Consider the following 22,304-nt stretch of genomic DNA (forward strand, 5'->3'; position numbering starts at 1 on the left):
GCACCACGCCCGCCGCTCTGGACGCCCGCGGCCCGCCCCAGGCTGCCAGACGCCAGGCTGAGGGCCACACCAAGTCCGCCGCCCTGGACGCCCGTCGCCGGCTCCAGGCAGCCGGGCCCCGCCCGCCCCGCCCCAGGAAGCCCGGCCCCGCCCGCCGGAGTCGGCGCAGGTGAGCGGGGCCGTCCCCACTGCTGTGCGTCCCGGGCCCCCTCGTACCCTCTCTGGGCTCCGCCCCGGCTGAGGGCCGCGGGGTCGCAGCGGCGGCGGAGAGAGCGCCCCCTCGAGGTTCGCGCGGTCGGGCCCGGAGGGTGCGGGGCGCCGGGGGACTTGGGGAAGGGGGTTCTGGTCGGACCAGCGGTGCGGGACAGGCGAGCACCGCGGCTGTCTCTGCCCCACGCCCGCCCCAGCCTCCGCTCCGCAGCGCGACCCCGCCCCTTCCCTGCGGTGAGCCTCAGTTTTCCTCATCTGCCAAACGGGCGCGGGCCCCGCCCAGCCCCCCAGAGGCCGGGGCCAGCCCTGCCCCGCCGGGCCCCAGGGACACCGGTGACTCAGACACCCGCCCTGGGCACTCGGGGGAGGTGGAGGAGCGGAGGCCTCCTGAGCTGGGATGGGGCAGGGGGCGCGCCCAGTGGTGGCTCGAGGCCCAGCCTGGGGGCTGGGAAGTATGAACTGAGACTCTAAGGGTGAGGACATGGCCAGGCAGAGGGAACAGCCTGGGAGGGGGCCTGGCCAGGAGGGAGCTGCCGAGGGCCCCCCTGCTGCAGAGCTGGCCTCAAATTTCTGAGCCTGTTAGTGGAGAAGCTTCCCTCCCCAGTCACAGTCCCTGCCCAGGCAGCCCCGGGGCCACACTCAGACCTCCCTGGGATAGCATCTACCCCCGCCTCCCCAGGCTCATTCAGTCAACAAACTGGGTGCTGGTGGGGCGGAGGATGGAGGCTGCAGGGAAACCAGGCTGAGGGGGGGCGGGCAGTGGGAGCAGTGGCCAGAGGTTCGCCCGTCCAGCACTGCTGCAGTTTGGGGACCAGCTCCGGACCCCTGCGTCTGAGGGTGTCCTGACAGGGCAGGACACACAGCCAGTGGCTGGACCTTCGAGCCCAGGGAGGAGACAGCGGACAGGCGTGGGAGGTGACATTTGCTAGGGTTGACCCCCAGGCCATGGAGTGGATGGTGTTCCTCCGGCCAGCGCTGGGGCCACCTGTGTGACCCGGGGTCCCTCTCCCCACGGCAGACCCGGCAGCATGGGCAGTCCTACCTACCCAGAAGATTTCCACGATGGTAACGAGGACACAGGTGCATGTCTTGGGCTGAGCATGGGACGTGGGCGGGAGGGAGGAGAGAGGGGACAGGAAGGCCATCCCCAAACCCGCATGAGGGGCCTTGCCTGGTGTTCCTGAGTGGTTACAAGTGGTCGGGATACGTGAGCAGCCCAGGCTGCGGGTGTGGCCTTGGTTGCCCCAGAGCCCATCACCGGGCCTCAGTTCACCCCATTTGCAAAATGAGGGGACCTCAGTGAGTCTCCCAGGACCTGTCCTCTGCGTCCATGGACTGGCTCACAGCTGGGCAAGAAGGTGTCTTCAGATCCACCTACTATGTGCCGGGGCTTGGCGGGTTCTTCCAGTTTGTCTCTGGCCACAGCTGGGCATCCCTGGTACCTGGGTCCCCTGGGCCCCATGAGCCCTCACCCGGGGTGTCATTAAGAGGTGTTTGTCCTGGGCCTGGTGCTCCAGTGACACCCAGCTCTGCCCTGGCTGCAGCATTCACCTGGGACATAAAGGCCAACAGCCACGACTACCACAGGCAGTTCAGGAAGAAGGTGTTTCTGTGCTGGCACAGGCAGAAGTACAAGGTGGGCAGTCCCTCACGCACTCCCAGAGCCACCAGGCTTGGGCCAGCACTTGGCCTTGCATTTGTTCCATGGTGTTACTTGCAAAGTAAGGACCATGGTGCCTGCCCGTGCTCACCTCACCCCTGGCGGGGGCAGTTACATCTTCTTTGCCCTGTCCTGGTGCATGTTAAAGGATAGGTGGCCCTCAGAGCCCCCTCGAATCCCTCCTGGTATCTCCCTTGGGGTCTCAGCTCTATGAATCTTTGCACTCAGTAGGTGCTCAGTAAACGCTGGCTCATGGCTTTGCATTCAATAGACAATTAATCCTGGCTCCGAGACCTTGCATTCAGCAGGTGCTCGATAAATTCTGGCCCAGAAGATGCTTACTCAGTGGGGGCTGGGGTGGGCAGGGCCAGCTTCGCGCTCCTGTGCCAAACGCTGGCAGCTCTCGTTCCAGACCAACATCATCCGCACGGCCAAGTACAACTTCTTCTCCTTCCTGCCACTGAATCTGTACGAGCAGTTCCACCGCGTGTCCAACGTGTACTTCCTTATGACCGTCATCTTGCAGGTGAGGGGCCTCCGCGTGGCACCCACGCCACTCCTTCTCCCTGCTCCCCTCCCAGCCTAGTTGTCCTCTGGAGCCATGGTGGGAGTGTCACCTCCTCCACGAAGCCCTCCCTGACCATCTGGGTGACTTTGTGTATTTGTCTGTGTGATGTGTGGGTCAGTGCCCCACTCCCCACAGACCCTCACTGCTGGGTCCCCACTGCCCGGCCCAGGGCCTGGCACACAGAAGGCGCTCAATACGTGTTGAATGATGAAAGTGGATGAACAGACCCTCCAGGTCCAAGGAGGGCAGCCTCTCCATGCCTCGCTGGCACCTGCTGGACACAGCCCCTTCCCGTCCCGGACAGCCCTGGTCATACCACTGCCCCCAGCCCCTGTCTACTGAGCGGACCTTGACGGGTGCGGAGAAGGAAGGAGGAGTCCAGAGCGGTGGTCTGGGGTGGCATCCGGGGATGGGCATCTGGCCAGGGCACCTCCCACTCACATCTGTTAAGCCTGAGGCCGGGCCCCAGGGTGTAGTGGTGGTGCTCAGACCTCAAGGAAAACCCCAGGAGAAGCAAGGCCAGGGCTTGGGGGCTCCCTGGAGGAGGCGGCACAGGAGCTGGGCCAGGAGGAAGAGGAGTTTGCTAGGTGGCAGGCAGGGGGAGGGACTCAGCGATGTTGGACGTAGGGGCTGGGATTGCTGGGTGGCAGGGCAGGGGAGATGGGTGGGGGAGGTCCCCAGAAAGACAGGGAGGGGTCAGCCCACCTGGCCAGCTGGTGTGACCCACCCCACCCATGGCAGGGAATCCCTGAGATCTCCACGCTGCCCTGGTTCACTCTCTTTGCCCCCCTGGTCTGCCTTCTCGCCATCCGTGCCACCCGTGACCTAGTGGACGACATCGTGAGTGGAGCTGGGGGAGCCATGGTGGGCACGGGGCAGGGGCAGGAGAGGCAGGCTGGTCCCTCTGACCTGCTCCTTCGTGGCCCAGGGCCGGCACAGGAGTGACAGAACCGTCAACAACAGGCCCTGCCAGGTCCTCGTGGGGAAGAGGTGAGGCCGGTGGCTGGTAGTGGGGCAAAGAGTCCGTCACCTTCCATGCCCCTGGTCTCCTGGCTGAGTCTGGCGGGGGGACCCAGGCCCCCATTAGGTGCCTGCCACCAATTGCCTCTCCCTAGCAGGGAGAGGACTCGGGTGCGGGACCATGGAGGTCCCTGGGCAGGAGCATGGGTCCCTGGGATGGAGGTGGGAGGTCAGGGAAGGCTTCCTGGGGGAGGCAGTAACCGAGCTGGCCTTGCAGGCTGCCAAGTGGGTGGGACCTAGCGGGAGTAAAGGCCTAGGGTGGTAGGGACTCCCGGAAGCCAAGTGTCCCCAACCCAACTGCGGGCCCTTAAGACATGCTCGGGCTCAGTGGGGGTGGCGGGGAGGCCCACCTCTCACGCCCCGCTCCCTGCAGCTTCATTTGGCAAAAATGGAAGAATCTGTGCGTAGGAGACGTGGTCTGTCTCAGCAACGACAGCATAGTCCCGGTGAGCTGGTGTCGCCCGCCCCAGCACACCCCTCCCTGTAAGCGCCTGCCCCCCCACCCTGGGGAGGGCCGCCCGGCCTCTCCTGCTTGTCTTCCGTCCCCTCCCACAACGATACCCCCTACGCAGGCCGACTTGCTCTTGCTGGCCAGCTCGGAGCCCAGCAGCCTGTGCTACGTGGAGACAGCTGACATCGACGGGTAAGGAGCCACCACATCTCTGGGAGCCTGGGGCGCTTTGGCGCACGGCCCAGATAGCCCCACTCTGCCAGTTGCCACAGAGGCTGCTGGCCAAGCCCTCCCCTCTCAGATACTTTGGTTGTTCACTCCACCTGGCATTTCTGCAGGCCCTACTGTGTGCCGGAGGGTGGGAAGGCCAAGGCCTCAGCGCATTGCCAAATAATGCTGGGTGGCCCTGGGCAAGGCCCTCTCTCTCTCCTCCCTGGGCCTCATCCTTCTGATTGGCAGCCGGCACATAGTAGGTGCTCAGTGAAAATGTTTGCATGACTCTGGAGGAAGAGGGCCAGGGGCTCCTTGGGCCAGGAAGACACCTCTCCCCTGCCCCTCTCACCTTCCTCTTCTCCTCCCTGCCCTCCCTATTGCCAGGGAGACCAACTTGAAGTTCAGACAGGCCCTGATGGTCACCCACCAGGAGCTGACCAATACGAGGAAGATGGCATCCTTCCAAGGTGAGAGGCCTTGGTGTGAGGTGGCCATCCCAAGCACCTGACCTGGGCCTCTGTTTCATGTCCCCAGAATCAGGGCAAAAACTGGTAAAAGCTGGGATCTTTGGTTGTTGTTGTTACTCTTGTTACAAAACATGCTGCGGCACTTTATTGAACAGTGTTAAATTTAACACAACACAGATGCCTTTGATCATGTCATGGTTTCATCGAAAAGGCAGCTCTCATGTGCAGGCCGACGACTCACGTGGTGGGACAGGCCAGCAAGAACAGGGCACCATCCCCACTCCACCCCTTGGCATTTTCTTATTTTCTGCCTGGAGTGTTTCCCACAGGTGGTGTGGACACAGTTACTGTTTGCTGCAGCCCAGTGAGGGGATACGGTTTTGTTTTGTTTTCCTGTCTTGTTGCAAAGGCAAGTTGACAGATTTTTCTTCTTGTCTTGTTGAAAAGGCAAGCTACTTTAATTGGTTCAATTAATTGGAGCAGAATATTTTTCTTGAGCCACAGCCTCCTTGCTCTTGACACTCAAGCACCATTTTTTTTTTTTCCTTTTTCCTATCTGTCCCTGACGTCTAGGAAAAGGCTTAGCTTCAGTGGAAGGCAGCCATAGCCTTGTTTATTCTTTTCTAATTGTCCTGGTAGCCTCAGAACTTGGTCACTGCCATGTGACCCCATGAAAAGACAGGAGCAGAGAGAGAGGCACTTCCCACTGGTCAGGAAGACCCCAGGGTGCTTGGCAAGGAGGCTCTCCCTAGGCCCTGGCTTGGTTCAGCTGCCTCAGCACTCCTGCAGGGCAGAACCCCATTTCTCAGAGGAGGAGACTGAGGGTCAGAGCTCCACCCATACCAACCTAGATGTCTCTGATTCCTGTACTCAGGAATAAGTCAGGTTCCCAGTCCCTATGGTGGAATGGGACAGCCTGGCAAGGACCATACAAGAGCTCTGTCGCTCCTCCTCCTTCTGGGGGTTCCAGCCCGCACCCCACAGTCATGTTAGCGCTCACCGAGTACTGGCCTGGGCCAGGTCTTTGCACCCTGAGCCTGCTTCCTTAAAGAAGCGCGACTGACAATGCCTTGTTGCAGGGCAACAGGGAACTGGGTGATCGTGGACAGTCGCGGCAGGGTGCTGGGGATTCTGCCCCCACATGGGTGTCCCTTCTCCCCTTCCCTCTTCACACACTTATTGAGCACCTACCACGTGCCAGGTGCTGGGCTATGCCCTCGGGTCACAGCATGGCCAAGACAAGGCTGGCGCCTGCTCTCATGGAGCCCACAGACATTAATGACATGGTCACACAAATAACCCCGTCCTATGGTCAGGACCATGAGGTAGCGGGCTGGGTAGGGGCTGATCTGGCTGGAGGATCAGGGAAGTGTGAGTCTGGGCAGAAGGCACAGGGGTCACTTGGAGCACTGGGGGCCCATGAAGGTATCTGGGGCTAGAGGGTGACAGGAATGTTCCCACCTGCACTGATTAGAGAGGGGTGGTGGCAGGGAGCCCAGCCGAGATGGAGCACCCAAGCCTAGCCATGACACTGGCCCGCTGGCCGCCCCACTGCCCACAGGCCGGGTGATGTGTGAGGAGCCCAACAGCAGAATGCACCAGTTTGTGGGGCGCTTGGAGTGGAACGGCAAGATGTACCCCCTGGACATTGGCAACCTCCTCCTCCGCGGCTGCAAGATCCGCAACACGAACATGTGCTATGGCATGGTCATCTATGCCGGTACGGCCACTCCAGGGCCCCTGCAGCACGAGCCGTGCAGGTGGAGGTGGGGGGTGCGGGCGGCTGAGAGCCCTAAAGTAGAGGGTGAGGAGCCACAAACCCAGACCAGGCTGCTGTGCATCTGCCCAGCGACGCAGAGCTCCTGGCTTCCCTGGGACCTGGTGCTGAAACTTAAAAGGGATGTGTTGAGCCAGCACTTTTGTTTGGGCTGAATGGAGTGCTTATATACAGATGGAAGGATGGGTGGATGGGTGAGTAGATGGATGAATGGATGGATGGGTGGATGGATGGATTGGGGGGCAGGTGAATGAGTGGATGGCTGGGCAGGAAGATGGATGGGTGGATTGGTGGGTGGGTGGATGAGTGCACTCATCCATTATGGGTAAGAAGATGAATGGATGGATGGGTGGGTGGATGGATAGGTAGATGGATGGGTAGATGCGTGGATGGATGGGCAGGAAGATGGATGGATGGATGGGTGGATGGATATATGGATTGGTGGATGGATGAAGGGGTAGATGGATGGGTGGGTGGATGGATGGAGGGGTAGATGGATGGATGGGTGAGTGGGTGGATGGATGGATTGGTGGATTAGTGGATGAGTGGATGGATGGGTAGGAGTATAGAGGGGTGGGTGGGTGGATGGATGGTTGCAAACCCTGCAGGCTTTGACACAAAGATCATGAAGAACTGTGGCAAGATCCACTTGAAGAGAACCAAGCTAGACCTGCTGATGAACAAGCTGGTCGTCGTGGTGAGTTGCCAGTGGGTGCTTTACCTGGGGCCTACAGAGAAGGGGCAAGGGAAGGGCCCCACCCCACAGACAGAAGCTCTGGCTGTCATCACCTGGGCCTCAGTTTCCCTCCTCTGCAAAAGGAGGTGTTTGAGGCCGGGCGAGGTGGCTCACGCCTGTAATCCTAGCACTCTGGGAGGCTGAGGCGGGCGGATTGCTCAAGGTCAGGAGTTCAAAACCAGCCTGAGCAAGACCCCGTCTCTACCATAAAAATAGAAAGAAATTAATTGGCCAACTAATATATATATAAAAATCAGCCGGGCATGGTGGCTTGTGCCTGTAGTCCCAGCTACTCGGGAGGCTGAGGCAGGAGGATCGCTTGAGCCCAGGAGTTTGAGGTTGCTGTGAGCTAGGCTGACGCCACGGCACTCACTCTAGCCTAGGCAAGAAAGCGAGACTCTGTCTCAAAAAAAAAAAAAAAAAAAAAAAAAAAAAGGAGGTGTTTGGGCACAGAATGTTTTGTTAAAATAATTTTAAAAGATATTTTTTTGAGACAGGGTTTTCCTCTGTCACTCAGGCTGGAGTGCAGTGGTGTGGTCACAGCTCACTGCAACCTCCAACTCCTGGGCTCCAAAAGTGCCAAAGTCATGGCACCCAGCCTGTATTATGTTTTATCAAATACATTTGATCCTGATGGTTTTCTTTTTCTTTTTTTTAATTTATTTTTTCCAGCATATCATGAGGGTACAAATGTTAAGGTTACATATATTTCCCTTGCCTGCCCCTCCCCTCTCCCCCGATCCTGATGATTTTCTGGGCTACAGGAAATAAAGTGCTTATCTACCTTCTGCTGAAATGTTAATAATCCTTAACATTTTGGCCAATCAACTCTATAGTTTTAGAAGTTATTGTAATAATAAAAATCAGCCACAGGCTGGACACAGTGGCTCACGCCTGTGATCCCAGCACTCTGGGAGGCCGAGGTGGGAGGATCGCTTGAGGTCAGGAGTTTGAGACCAGCCTGAGTAAGAGTGAGACCCCTATTCTATTTTCTATAAATAGAAAAAATTAGTTGAGCGTGGCGGTAGGAGGCTCGCTTGAGCCCAGGAGTTGGAGGCTGCAGTGAGCTGTGATGATGCCACTGCACACCAGCCTGGGTGACAAAATGAGATCCCTGTCTCTAAAAAAAAAAAAAAAGGAAGAAAGAAAAGAAAAGGCCAGCCACAAAAGCCTGGGCACAGGCCGGGCGCGGTGGCTCACGCCTGTAATCCTAGCTCTCTGGGAGGCCGAGGCGGGCGGATTGCTCGAGGTCAGGAGTTCGAAACCAGCCTGAGCAAGAGCGAGACCCCGTCTCTACTATAAATAGAAAGAAATTAATTGGCCAACTAATATATACAAAAAATTAGCTGGGCATGGTGGCACATGCCTGTAGTCCCAGCTACTTGGGAGGCTGAGGCAGGAGGATCCCTTGAGCCCAGTAGTTTGAGGTTGCTGTGAGCTAGGCTGACGCCACGGCACTCACTCTAGCCTGGGCAACAAAGCGAGACTCTGTCTCAAAAAAAAAAAAAAAAAAAAAACAAAACAAAACAAAACAAAAGCCTGGGCACAGCCCTGGCAGTTCCCCTGTCCTCAGGTTGCCCAAGCCTTCCCTTTGTTCTCCCCGTCCCTTCCTGGTGCAGAGCTGGGGGCCCTGCTCGCCCCTGCGCTGGTCCTGCTGGCATCCCTGGGGCATCCCATCAACCCCTGCCCCCCTGCACACCCTCCCACTCCTGCCGCCCCGCAGATCTTCCTGTCACTCGTGGTTGTGTCCACGGCCCTGGCCGTGAGCTTTGGTCTTTGGATGAGAGAGTTGAAAGACAGGCACCACTACCTCTGGATCCTGTACCGGCGCAGTGTAGCCATGGAGTCCTTCTTCATCTTCTGGAGCTTCCTCATCCTGCTAAGCGTCATGGTCCCGATGGCCATGTTCATCATGTGCGTCCGCCCACGGTCACACCCCCACCAACGGGACCACAGGGAGGCCCCTCGAGGGAGCGAGCAAGCTCCTGTGGGCCGGGAGCCTGAGCCGGCGTGCGTTTGCAGGGCGGAGTTCATCTACCTGGGGAACAGCATCTTCATCAACTGGGACCAGGCGATGTACTACGCACCGCTGAACCAGCCCGCCAAGGCGCGCAGCACCAGCCTCAACGACCAGCTGGGCCAGGTGGAGTACATCTTCTCCGACAAGACGGGCACACTCACGCAGAACATCCTGGCCTTCAAGAAGTGCTGCATCGATGGCCATGTCTACGGTGGGTGGGGCCCGGGCCGCTCTGCCCTCTGCCGGGTCCCCTCCTTTCCTGAGGCCACTCGGGGTCTGTGAGCCCTGACACCTCAGCAACCCTCGCTCTCTCCAAGGGGGGCTGGGTGCCCAAGGGCAGGGGCTGTAGGAACCCTTCCCCCTGCAAGCAAGTCCCAGGGAGCTGAGGCCTGAAGGGGGGTCTTTCCTCAGGTCCAGATTCAGAGAGCAGGAGCCCCAAGGTGAGCCCTGCCCACCCCACAGTGCTGGACACGGGGAGGGGTGGGCGGTGACCTACCCACAGCTGGCCTGTGCCGCCCCCCAGGGGAACCCCTACCTGTGGAACAAGTTTGCCGACGGGAAGCTGCGTTTCCACAACGAGACACTGCTGCGCATCGTGCAAGCCAAGAGGGACAAGGCGGTGCGAGAGTTCTGGCGTGTGCTCGCCATCTGCCACACCGTTATGGTGCAGGAGAAAGAGAGTGAGCACGCAGCCGCCGCCGCCTCTCTTCCTACTCTGAGGTCACCCAGGTTCCTGGGGGTTTGAGACGGTACCAGCCTCAGAGCGTTTTCACTGGGCTTAGAGCTGAGAGCAGAGATGGCTTAGCGCTGGGATTGTCATCATCAGGGCCAAAGGGTGTCCCGGGCTGGGTTTGAGCCTGAGGAGGTCATCTAGACTGGGACCCAAGCACCCACCTCCCTCAGTTGGGTTTAGAGGTTGTGCAGGCCTGAGGGGCCACCATCCCAGAAGTATCTGTTAGCACCAGCAGGGCCCGTTTTCCGCCCTCCACCCTGCGCCGTGGAGATGGAGGGGCCCCAAAAGGGCCTGCATGTGGCCAGCTGTCTGCAAACGTGTGCCTCCCCCCACCCCACTGGTCCCCTCCCCTGCCAGACCTGCTGGTGTACCAGGCGGCTTCCCCAGATGAGGAGGCGCTGATCACGGCGGCCCGGAACTTCGGCTACGTGTTCCTGTCGCGTACCCAGGACACCATTACCCTCATGGAGCTTGGGGAGGAGCGTGTCTATCAGGTCCTGGCCATGATGGACTTCAACAGCATGCGCAAGCGGATGTCGGTGCTGGGTGAGCCTGGGCAGCCCCCATCCCGGGTCCCAGGGTCGTGCTGGGCAGAAGGGGAGCGTGTGTGGGCAGCCGGGCCTCTCTCCCCCGACAGTCCGGAAACCGGAGGGCACCATCTGCCTCTACACCAAGGGTGCCGACACAGTCATCTTGGAGCGCTTACACAGGAAACAAAGCTCGAAGCTGAGCACAGAGGAGGCCTTGGCTGTGAGTCCCGGCGGGGAGGAAGGCTGTTGTGTGTCCGTGTGTATGCACGTGCATGTGCGTGTGGACAGGACCAGGACAGGGCCAGGGAGGAGTGGTGCAGAGAAATGGCTGAAGGTACCTGGGGCAGCCATGGACAAGTGGGCAGATTGTGCACTCACAAAGCACCTCCTCCACCCTCTGCCACACACACACACAGAATGGGAGGGGGCTGAACTCCAAAATGTACCTGCTCCAAGAAGGTGTTGTCTTCTCATTGACACAGGACACTCTGTGGTTGGGCTTTAGCCTTGGACACCATCCCCCTCTCCCAGCTAAACCTGGGTTCCAGGACACAATCAGCCTTCTCTGCCCCAAACCTTTCCTCCCTGTGGGTGAAGCCCAAACTCCCTAGATCAGATCAGCCTTCAAGGCTGTCTCGGTCTGTCTCCCGCTGCCCTCTCCAGCTGGCTTGTCTGTCCTTGCCCCGTGAGGGGCTCCCGGGACCCCAATTTCTGGCTTGCAATTTCCCCCATGCTCAGGCGATGCAGTGGGGTCTTTGCACATGTTCTTCCCTCTGTCCAGTTTGTCATTCAGACCTCTTGGACCTCAGCTCAGCTGCAAGGTGCCCACCTTCAGGGGGCCCCTCCTGTCCTGGTCCCCTAACCTGGGGCTGTCACCACCCCGGGGCTCCCTCCCTTTGGGCCAGCCCTGACCCTATGGGGCCAGAGGGGACAAGGGCCAGTAGGCAGGGGGTGGAAGAATGCCATGTGCCCCCCAACTCGGGGTCTCCTGGAGTGCCCTGCCCTGCCAGGGTGGAGGAGCCAGGCATCCAGTCTCTGGCCCAGAACTGGGAAAGTGAGTCAGAATGATGGCCCAGAGCCCAAGAGCTCGGCAGCATGGCTAGGCTAAACCACACTAGGGAACAGATGGGTAAACTAGGAAGGGTAAAGGACTGTTGGGAGCTCCCAATATCCAGGAAACCCCTCTGTGGTATCCAGGCCTGACCTTTCTGGCCTAACAAAAGCAAGACCTGGGCCCCCACCTTGGGGCAGAAAGCCTGGGCGGGAAGGACATGAGGAGCCACGTGGGCAACTTCCTTGGGGCCACCAAGCCCTCAGGCCCCACTTGGGGTGAGCCCCAAAGGATCTGTTCACAAGCCCAAGGGACTCAACCCTGGCCCAGCCCTCCCAAAATGAGATAGATGGCTGGGTATGGTGGCTCATCCCTGTAATCTCAGCACTTGGGAAAGCCAAGGCCAAGGATTGCTTGAGCTCAGGAGTTTGAGACCAGCCTGGGCAACATAGAAAGACCCCATCTCTACAAGAAATAGAAAAATTAGCTAGGTGTGGTGGTGCATGCCTGTAGTCCAAGCTACTGGGGAGGCTGAGGCAGGAGGATCGCTTGAGCTCCAGCCTGGGTGACAGAGCTAGAGAGTAGGGTGCAAAGAGTCCTACTAAGCAGAGGGTCCAAGGGAGGGGCTGGGGAGCCCTGTGGGGGAGTCGGGGGAGGCTGCATGGAGGGTCCTGAGGAACAGCTAGAGCTGGCCACGCAAAGCGCAGCGCTTGTGTCCCTGGTGCGGAAGAGGCCTGGGAGCAAGCGAGCCGAGCACGTCTGGGTCTGAGATGGAGTGGGTGGGGCAGGGGATCCTATGCTGGTTCTCTGAGTCCCCCTGGCTGCTATGGGGATGTGGGGGGAGGGGGAAGGGCAGAGCAACAGGGCCATGGGGAGACCAGGTGGTGATAGGTCCTGCCCGGCTGGCCCCAGGCCTTTGCCAAGGAGAGCCTGCGAACGCTGTGCCTGGCCTACAAGGAGGTGGATGAGGCCACGTACGAGAGGTGGCACCAGCGGCACCAGGAGGCCAGTGTCTTGCTGCAGAATCGGGCGCAGGCCCTGCAGGAGCTGTACAACGAGATGGAACAAAGCCTCAAGGTGGGCAGATACATGGGGAGACTGGTAGGGGTCCCCGGGGTCCCCTACCCCTACGGGGAGCTGGGTCCCTGCTCAGTCTCTCACCCAGCACCCCTATTGCTACTCACCCCACTAGCTGCTGGGAGCCACAGCCATTGAGGACAGACTCCAGGACGGCGTTCCTAACACCATCAAGTGTCTCAAGAAGGCGAACATCAAAATCTGGGTGCTCACAGGGGACAAGCAAGGTGGGTCCCAGAGTGGCTCTGGGCAGCCGCTGGGTCACAGAAAGGGGCAAACAGAAATGATTAAAAAGTCCGCAATGCACAGGGTGCCTCCTGGGGGCCTGAGGCTGTGTAGAGCACCCGGTGAGAGTTTCTTTCTCGCAGCAAACCTGTGAGGTGGGGCCCTCATTACCCCAGTGCGACAGGTGAGCCCAGCGGGCAGAGAGAGCTTGGGGCACTAATGGAAGCTGGGATTGGAACCTCAGGTCCTGTGACCCCAAAGCCCTAACTCTCTTCCACCGTGGAACACAAGGCCCCACCTATACATTCTCTGGGACCCCGCTGGGCATCTCAGAGAACATGGCAGGTGCCAGCAGGGCCACATTAGGGCTTTTGTGGGGCCAAGGCATTTTTGCCTTTGCTGCTCCCTGGTGCTCCATACACACACACAAATACTAACAATGCCGTTTTCTGACTCTATAAAGACTAATGTCCAGGCTGAATTATGTACACTATTTTTTCCTTCTGATTTTAAAAGAAAATGAAGACATTTCTTTAAGTCCGAGGCATGATGATACGCCCAGTGATCCCGGCCTCAGACTTCCATTCCTCAGCAGCCCCCAGGGGAGAGAGGGAGCAGCCCTTTTGCTTAGAGCTGGAGGCTGTCTCAAGGCTGGCTCTCATTGGCCAGCCTGGGTGACATGTCCCTCTCTGAGCCAGTTGCCATTGTAAGGGGGTGGGGTGTGCTGCTGCGATTTGCCAGGCCATTCAAGCACTGAGCCCTGCTGGTTTGCAGAGACCGCGGTGAACATAAGCTTTGCCTGCCAGCTACTGTCAGAGAACATGCTCATCCTGGAGGAGAAGGAGATACTGTAAGAAACCGGGGTTAGGGTAGGTGAGCGGGGTGGGGGGGCCGGGCAGAAGGGAGCCGGTGCCCTGGGGCCTAGCTGAACCCCCTGGGCGCCCGCAGCCAATTCCTGGAAGCCTGCTCAGAGCACAACAGCAACCTGCAGACCAAGAAGGACTTTCTGAAGCTCCCGCCACATGTCAAGTTGGCCATGGTCATTGACGGGGTCTTCCTGGTCAGTCTCAGCTCGGGGTGGACAGTGGAGTCCCAGTGTCCAGGAGAGGCCTGGGAGGAGTGACTGGCTGGGGGTGGGGTCCCATGAAGTGTGGGGAGGGGGGACCGTTGGGAAGATTGAGCCTGCAGGGCCTCAAATAACAACGCGGAGAGACAGGACTCCAAGGGGCCAGAGAGAAGGAGAGTCGTGGTCAAGCCTGGACCAGGGTAGCAGTGGGAGGCAGGGGGGCGGGTGTGTGTGTGCGCGGGGCTTGGGGATGGAGCGGGGGCTCTCAGAGTGACAGGGCCCTGTGCCCTGTCGGCCAGGACAAGCTGCTGCTCTCCCTGCGCAAGGAGCCTCGAGCCCTGATCCAGAACGTGGAGGCAGACGAGTCCTGGCAAGAGCCCTTTGAGGGCGTGCGGGACTTCCTGCGGGCGCGGCGCATATCCATGCTGTGGTGGAACTTCAGCGTCCAGCAGACCCCAACGAAGTCCAAGGTCTCAAAATCCCGAGAGAGCCTCGAGGTGCGGCGTGAGCGGGCCTTCGTGGACCTGGCCTCGCGGTGCCAGGCTGTCATCTGCTGCCGGGTGACGCCCAAGCAGAAGGCTTTGGTTGTGGCCCTGGTCAAGAAATACCAGCAAGTGGTGACCCTGGCCATCGGGGATGGTGCCAACGACGTCAACATGATCAAGAGTGGGTGGCGGGTGGCGGGGCTGGGGGAGGCCGGGACAGCCTCCCTGGAGGTGGCTGGATGCTAAGTGTCCACGTGTGTGCCCCGCAGCAGCAGACATCGGCGTGGGGCTGGCGGGGCAGGAGGGCACGCAGGCGGTGCAGAACAGCGACTTCGCGCTGGGCCAGTTCTGCTTCCTGCAGCGGCTGCTGCTGGTGCACGGACGCTGGTCCTACGTGCGGGTCTGCAAGTTCCTGCGCTACTTCGTCTACAAGACACTGGCCATCATGATGGCTCAGATCTGGTTTGCTTTCTACAACAGCTTCAGCGGCCAGGTGAGCCGGCCCAGCCACGGCTGTCCCACTCGGGGTGGGGGTAGGGAACAGCCCCTCAGGGGTGCCACGTCCCCCCCGTAGCCGCACCCAGCCATGGATATTCATTTTACTCTTATTTCTGTTGTTCAGATTGTCTCAGGTTTGTTCTCTCAGCGTCTACCTGCTATTCTCTGAACACAGCCTCACTTTCTGGTGCCACCAGAGGTTCCGGGCTCATGTGCTCTTCCCCTGCCCCAGCCCTGGACACACGGAGCCCAGGTTCCCATCACTGGAGAGTGGCAGTTAGACACCCAGGTCCGTGTGCCTGGTGTGCTCAGTGCTACAGTGTTACTTCTCCTGTAAGCAGGGCCAAGAAACATACAGCGTGTACATGCTGAATACTGTAGGCAGCGACAACACAATGGCAATTATTTGTGCATCTAAACACAGAAAATGTAGAACAAAAATATGGTATCCTCATCTTATGGGATCCTATGGGACCACCATTGTTATGTTTTATGTCTGTCTAATCTGTCATCTATATGTCTATGTGTATATCTTTTTTTTTTTTTTCTTTTAGAGACAGGGTCTCACTGTCACCCAGGCTGGAGTGCAATAGCATGATCACAGCTCACTGTAGACTCCAACTCCTGTGCTCAAGCTGTCCTCCTGCCTCAGCCTCCTGAGTAGCTGGGACTCCAGGGCTGAGCTAAGCCTTCTCCATGTACTCCTTGTAGCTGTTTTCTCCAACAGTGAGAGTCTTTTTTTTCTGAGACAGAGTCTCGCTTTCTTGCCCAGGCTAGAGTGAGTGCCGTGGCATCAGCCTAGCTCACGGCAACCTCAAACTCCTGGGCTCAGGCAATCCTCCTGCCTCAGCCTCCCAAGTAGCTGGGACTACAGGCATGCGCCACCATGCCCGGCTAATTTTTTCTATATATATTAGTTGGCCAATTAATTTCTTTCTATTTTTATATAGTAGAGACGGGGTCTCGCTCTTGCTCAGGCTGGTTTCGAACTCCTGACCTCGAGCAATCCGCCCACCTCGGCCCCCCAGAGTGCTAGGATTACAGGCGTGAGCCACTGCGCCCGGCCTATTATTTCTTTAGTTTACACAGAACTGTAGTTCAGAAGTAATTTCCTTTTTTTTTTTTTTTTTTGAGACAGAGTCTCACTTTGTTGCCCAGGCTAGAGTGAGTGCCGTGGCGTCAGCCTAGCTCACAGCAACCTCAAACTCCTGGGCTCAAGCGATCCTCCTGCCTCAGCCTCCCGAGTAGCTGGGACTACAGGCATGCGCCACCATGCCCGGATCATTTTTTCTATATATATTAGTTGGCCAATTAATTTCTTTCTATTTATAGTAGAGACGGGGTCTCACTCTTGCTAAGGCTGGTTTCGAACTCCTGACCTTGAGCAATCCTCCCGCCTCGGCCTCCCAGAGTGCTAGGATTACAGGCGTGAGCCACCACGCCCGGCCTAATTTCCTTTTTTAAACTGGACTGGATGTATGCACTGGGAGGGGAGTTGAGCTAATCAGCCTTGGGTCTCCTCCAACTTGATTCTAAATATTGCAAAATGGCCGGGTGCGGTGGCTCACACCTATAATCCCAGCACTCTGGAAGGCTGAGGTGGGAGGATCACATGAGACCAGGAGTTCGAGACCAGCCTGAGCAAGAGTGAGACCCCATCTCTACTAAAAATAGAAAACTTAGCTGGGTGTGGCGGTGGCTATTGTTCCTTTTGTAGCTCTTTCTTGAAGTCATCCAATGAAAACAAAAACTCAGAGGCACCATTTGGAAAGCATTAGCCCAAGCTCTTTTCTCTCTGCCTTTTGTCTTCCAGCCTTTGTCAAGCATCACTTAACCCAACCTGGGTCTTAGCCCCAGCCCTGATTGTAAGGTGACTCTAATTCACCTGGAATCCTCACCAGGTGCCCGGCCAGTGCAGTGGGGCTCCCTGGGCAGCTTCAGGCTGACTCTGTTTCCCTCCTTCTCCCTGACTTAGCCTCTGTACGAAGGCTGGTTCCTGGCCCTGTTCAACCTCCTGTACACCACCCTCCCGTGCCTCTACATCGGGCTGTTCGAGCAGGTAAGCAGGTGGAGGCCCGGCCTCCCTCTGGACTGCCCTCCCACCCCATGCTCAGCCTCTCCACCCTGGGGTCTGGGGATGGGGCTTGGGGGGGCTACCGCGCACACCTCTCCCCACCCACTGCCATGCACCTGCTCCCACCAGAGCTCAGTCCCATCCTGGGGTGGGTAGAAGGCGGCCTCTCACTGGCCCCTCTCTTTGGGACGTGCCTCTGCCAGCCCCCAAGCCCCAGTGCCTCTGTCTGCCTATCTGTGCAATGGGGAGAGGGCATCAGAAAAGACAGTCCTGGGCTTCTCGATGTAGCTCACGCCTGTAATCTCAGTGCTTAGGGAGGCCAAGGCAGAAGGATCACTTGAGCCCAGGAGTTGGAGGCTGCAGTGGGCTGTGATGACACCACTGTGCTCCAGCCTGGGTGACAGAGTGAGACCCCGTCTCTATTTCCTCCCACCAAGAAAAGAAGACATGGTCCTGCTATGTTTGTCCCCCCTCCCAGTGCCGAGAGGCCCCACTAAGTGATCCGGCGTGTGAAGGGGAGGGGGTCCTGTAGAATGTTGCCGAAGACAGAACTGTTCTGCCCCTGCACAGTTCAGTCCAGAAGCTAATGGCCACACTGATGGCCAGTAAGGAGACCCTGCTGCTGGCATGTCTCAGCCATCCCCATGTGCACAGCCGAGCGGTGCCCACCCCTCTCTCGAACTCTTGGCATTTTGTTTTATTTTCATCTACACGAACTCACACCTCTGGGGGCCCCGCCCCCGCCCCCAGGACATGAGCGCCCAGCGGAGTCTGCAGATGCCTGAGCTGTACATGGCAGGGCAGAAGAACGAGCTCTTCAACTACTGGGTCTTCCTCCAAGCCATCGCCCACGGCACCGCCACCTCCCTGGTGAACTTCTTCATGACCCTGTGGATCAGCTGGGACACCGCAGGACCCTGCAGCTTCAGCGACTTCCAGTCCTTCGCGGTGGTCGTGGCCCTGTCGGGGCTGCTGTGCATCATCGTGGAGGTGGGCAGGGCGCCTCCCCAGGGTGGGGCCTGGGCCACTGGCCATCGAGGCCTCCTCCCCAGGTACCCCCGGCTTTGGGGCCTCCCCAGGTGCCCTTCCTGGACCCCAGGGGCTTGGTGTCCTGGCCCAGCTTCCTCCTGGCCCTGGGGCCCCCCACTGAGCGCTCCTCTCGGCCTAGGTCATCCTGATCATCAAGTACTGGACCGTGCTGTGCGTGGTGACCATCGTCCTCAGCCTCGGCTTCTACGGGGTCATGACTTACATCACCCAGAGCTACAGGCTCTACAGGATCTCCCCAAAGACCTTCCCGTTTCTGTGTGAGCCCCAAGCACGGGGGTGGGGGCGAGGAGGTCCTGACGCGGGTGGCCCCGGCCGTGGAGGCGGCAGGTTGATCGGGGAAGTCAGTGGCTCAGCAAAGCGTCCGCGCGGGGCTCCTTTCTTGGAACCGGTGCACCTCGGTCTGGGGGCGTCCACGGAGCCGAGGGGACGGGAAGACTCTGCTGTGACCCCGTGCCCTGTCCCCAGACGCCGACCGCAACGTGCTGTCCTGCCCCTCCACCATGTTGGTCATCCTGTTGAACATCACCCTGAACACCCTGCCTGTCCTGGCCCTGCGGATGATCTGCCAAGCCCTCAAGAAGCCGCGCCCCAAGGTGAGGCGGGGCTGGGGCTGGGGTCCCGACACCCTGAATGTCCCCATGACCCCACCACGGGGAAGCCCATGATGGAAACAGGGACTCTAAGGTGTCTCAACTCCTCCTGGCCCTCAGAGGTGCAGGGGTGGATGAGAAGGTGGACACGGAGCCCCCTGCACACCCAGTGCCCTCGCCGGGGGTGGGGGGTGGGCGCCGGATGCCCCAGGAAAGCAGCAGGGAGCACCCAGCAGGCTGGGACCAGTGATCTAAGGCTTAGGGGCTGAGGTGACAGAAACAACCTTGAAATGGTTTGGGCAGAAGTGGGAACTTAGAAACAACCCAGGTGTCCATCGATGATGGATGAATAGATAACACTAAGCAGTCCATATCCACACTGGAGCATCACTCAGCCACGGAAAGGGACGGGGCTCTGACATAGGCCACAGCATGGATGGACCTTGAGGACGTCATGCTCTGTGAGAGACGCCAGACACAAATTGACAAATGCTGTATAATTCCACTTTTAGGAGGTCCCCAGAGGTGTCAAAATCACAGAGACAGAAAATAGAATGGTGGGTGCCAGGGGCTGGGGAGGGGGACACAGAGTTAGTGTTTCCTGCGGACAGAGCATCAGTTTGAGAGAATGAGAAAGTTCTAGAGATGGAAGGTGGCGATGATCACCCGACAGTGTGAATGTGCTTAATGCCACTGAGCTGCAGCATACACTGAAAAGTGTTTAAGATGGTCAACTTTATGTTATGTATATTTTATTGCAATAAAAAAAGTGGAATTTGGCAGCTCCTGGAAACACGGAAAGACATGGAAAAGGAGGTTGCAGCTGGGATGCAGCCCAGAATTGACAGGACATGCCACAGACCTACCACCCAGTCCTCCCTGCTCAGCTCCTGCCACTTTCTTCCACACAGGCTGGACACACGGCTATCCCAGATTCACCTCTCCTAGATTTGACACTAGAAGGCACCCAAGGCACCTGGTAGCTGGTTCAGAGTTAGGTCTCAGGATAAGACTCTGATTGGCTGGTGCAGAGTTAGGTCTCCAGGAAGGACTCTGATTGGCTGGTACAGAGTTAGGTCTCAGGGTAAGACTCTGATTGGCTGGTGCAGAATTAGGTCTCAGGGAAGGACTCTGATTGGCTGGTCCAGAGTTAAATCCCAGGGCAAGACTGATTAGTTGATCCAGAGTCAATTCCAGGGACAACTCTAACTGGCTCACATGGGGTAGGTAAAAACCTGGCCAATCAATGGAAGCCAAGGGCTCTGAATTGGCCTCCACTGGTGGGCACGTGACCTGAAACCAATCAACAAAGTTTGGGAGCCTGGTGACCCTGCTTTTCCTCTTTGCTTTGCAGGAAGAGGTGAAAGAAGAGGCCCCAGCTGAGGAAATTTTCACTGTGGAGTCTGTACCCCGTTTACATCGGGGGTCACGTGGTCGGCGTTCCAGCTATGCCTTCTGCCACGATGAGGGCTATGCAGACCTCATCACTCAGGGCAAAATTCTGCAGAGGCCACAAGAGAGCAGCAATGAGTTGGAATCTGATATCCCAGTCCCATCTGAAGAAGAGCTGCTCTCCAGCCCAAATAGCTCATGCTGGGTTTGCAGGAAGTTGTCATCCCTGTGGAGGCTGAGAGACCAAGGGGACATATCCTTTGAGAAGATGAATCCCTCTTCTGTGATGAGCTCATCCTTGTCTGTGGACAGGCAACCCGCTGTTAATTCAGACAACCAAGGTTCTCCCACAAACAAGTTGCCCACCAGCATGAACAGGGCATCTGAGTCTTTCCAGAAGTTGCAGATGGCACAGAAGAGGCCACTCTCACCCAAGCAGAGGCCACCTCTTCCTGAGAATCTGCTGTCAACCAAGGAGGGGTCAGTTTCTCTTCCAGGGGAGCCAGCACTGCCCAAAGAACACCAGCTGTCCCTTCTGCAGAGTCAGCCACAACCTTTGGCAACCGAGCCATTGCCTTTGGGCCAGCCGTTTTGGGGCAGCCAGACTGAATTCTTAGAGGAGAAGCCGTCATCTGGGAGTACTTCAGTACCGTTGGGGGAGAGCCGGCCATACATCTCCCCAAAGGACCCCCACGCCTCCAAGGAGGGGACAGTGGTGGAGACTCAGCCAAGTAAAGAAGAGTCATCTTCATAGGAGCAGCCTGTGGAGGTAGAGCCCTGATGCACGGGGAGGCAGCCGTCACTGACGGAGTGGCAGCCCAGCCGGCGCCCAGCGAGGACCAGTTTCCACCTGAATTGGTGGAGGGGCCACCCCTGCCCCCAGAGGAGCATTCATTGACAGCAGGAGGCCTTCCTCTGATGACAAGGACACCACATCCTTTTCTTTTTCTAATAAACCAGGGTGCATCTGACCCTGGGGCTTGGTTAGGCTCACTCTGTTCCTACACTTCTTTTTGTGAGGCCACAGTCTTTCCCAGTTTTTTAGGTTAGAACACTGGCCCCTAGTGGCCCATGGGGTATTTGCAGGGAAAGCTTTTTCTTCTTTGCCCTGGGCCAGATCACAAGGGTGAGCTTCATTGCTCCCAAAAGGGAGAAAGGTATGAGCAGACTCTGCTTAACAGTCTTGGCCCCTGCCACTGCCCGCCAGCTGGCCCCTCCCCCAAAAGTTTATAAACTCCAATTCTGGCACCATCTAGCTTCTTCCTCCACCAGGCTGCCCTGGTCTCTTCCCTTCAAATACACCTCCTTTCACTTTAGAGTCCGGAAAGCAGTGGGCAATGACCACGTCTCCAAAAGCAGGTCCTGACAAGGTCTGCATCTTGGGGCGTTGTTGAGTCAAAGGCACCAAGCTTTTCCGATTCGTAAGTGTTCCTGGTGGAGGGTGGAACAGTGTGTGGAGTGGGGGCACAGGGCGGGCCTGCAGCCAAGGAAGAGGGTGGAATTCAGAGCCGAAAGGCCCGTGGGTGGGGGCAGAGTCCCTCTTCCCTCCCCGCCAGCCTTGTGGTGGGCAAGCCCCGTTCCTCTCCCCCCCGCCCCACCCGTCCCCAGTCGGCCAACACATGCCCGGGTGAGTGACTAGAAAATAATTTATTGAAGAAAAACAAAACAACAAGCCCAGCACAGCAATGGTTAACAATGACTTTTTTTTTTTTTTTACTTTTAAGCCTGTCTCCTGAGGGTGAGGGTGGTGAGGGTGTTCCTTCCCTCAAGCACTGGGGGACAGGGGACTTTGGGTGACCCAAATAGCTTCTCCCCAGCAAGCAGCCATAATTTCCAGGCTTTATGGAAAACACCCAGGGCCACCTGGCCTCCCGGTCCCTGTCACACCTGGCTAAGACAACCCCACCAAAACAGCCCTTGTAGGGGAGAGCAGAGCACGTGATAGGACCACGAGGAGGTGCCCCCAGAGCCTGAGGGCATAGGTTTGGTTAAGCCTTTTTGGGCAGAGGATGTGACATGGCCCAAGTTCCAGCAGGTGCAGGGCTGGGTGCAGGGCCCGGGTGTGCCCCTGCCCCGCCATCATTTCGGGTCTCGAGCCCCCAGCCCCAGGCAGGCTGGGGCCTCCTGTCTCACAGGGCATGAAGCACCCCCTTAGGCTGCCCGCCCCGCTACTCGGGACCCTCCCGCCTCTCTGCAGCCCGATCCCTGCAGCCTTTGGCCTCAGGGAAGGATGCACAGGGAACCCCAAGCCAGCTTGTCCACCTGTTCCACCTCCAGGACTGTCTGGGGGTGGCTTGAGACCTGGCCTCCTGGCAAAAGCAGAGTCACAGGCAGAGAGACATTGTCCCAGAGCCCACTTTCCTGATTTGGGGGGTGGCCCTCTGTCCTCGAGGGTCCCAAAGTGGGCTGAG

General features: G+C 58.3%; 1 protein-coding gene across 3 annotated transcripts; it reads left to right on the top strand.

Annotated features, from left to right (window-relative positions):
* The first annotated feature begins 1,230 nt into the window (after window positions 1-1,230).
* On the top strand, window positions 1,231-21,370 carry ATP8B3 (ATPase phospholipid transporting 8B3). Of its 3 annotated transcripts, XM_075998171.1 has the most exons (27): window positions 1,231-1,290; window positions 1,755-1,846; window positions 2,283-2,396; window positions 3,180-3,278; window positions 3,367-3,428; window positions 3,832-3,904; window positions 4,031-4,101; window positions 4,507-4,589; window positions 6,151-6,309; window positions 6,975-7,063; window positions 8,826-9,016; window positions 9,125-9,333; window positions 9,534-9,562; window positions 9,646-9,809; window positions 10,208-10,401; window positions 10,493-10,605; window positions 12,349-12,513; window positions 12,629-12,740; window positions 13,513-13,588; window positions 13,687-13,798; window positions 14,104-14,470; window positions 14,559-14,782; window positions 16,763-16,846; window positions 17,612-17,851; window positions 18,030-18,168; window positions 18,377-18,504; window positions 19,856-21,370. In XM_075998171.1, the coding sequence occupies exons 1-27, from the start codon at window positions 1,239-1,241 to the stop codon at window positions 20,645-20,647; spliced, it is 4,233 nt and encodes a 1,410-aa protein (XP_075854286.1). In that variant the 5' UTR covers window positions 1,231-1,238; the 3' UTR covers window positions 20,648-21,370. The 3 variants fall into 3 exon arrangements, with proteins under 3 accessions (XP_075854286.1, XP_012601284.2, XP_012601283.2); XM_012745830.2 differs by lacking the exons at window positions 1,231-1,290; window positions 1,755-1,846; window positions 2,283-2,396; window positions 3,180-3,278; window positions 3,367-3,428 and having other exon boundaries at window positions 3,848-3,904; window positions 9,646-9,802; window positions 10,213-10,401; window positions 19,856-21,368; XM_012745829.3 differs by lacking the exons at window positions 1,231-1,290; window positions 1,755-1,846; window positions 2,283-2,396; window positions 3,180-3,278; window positions 3,367-3,428 and having other exon boundaries at window positions 3,848-3,904; window positions 9,646-9,802; window positions 10,213-10,401; window positions 14,562-14,782; window positions 19,856-21,368.
* The last annotated feature ends 934 nt before the right edge of the window (window positions 21,371-22,304 follow it).

This window comes from Microcebus murinus, chromosome 27, assembly GCF_040939455.1.
Source record: "Microcebus murinus isolate Inina chromosome 27, M.murinus_Inina_mat1.0, whole genome shotgun sequence".
Classification (NCBI taxonomy): Eukaryota; Metazoa; Chordata; class Mammalia; order Primates; family Cheirogaleidae; genus Microcebus; species Microcebus murinus.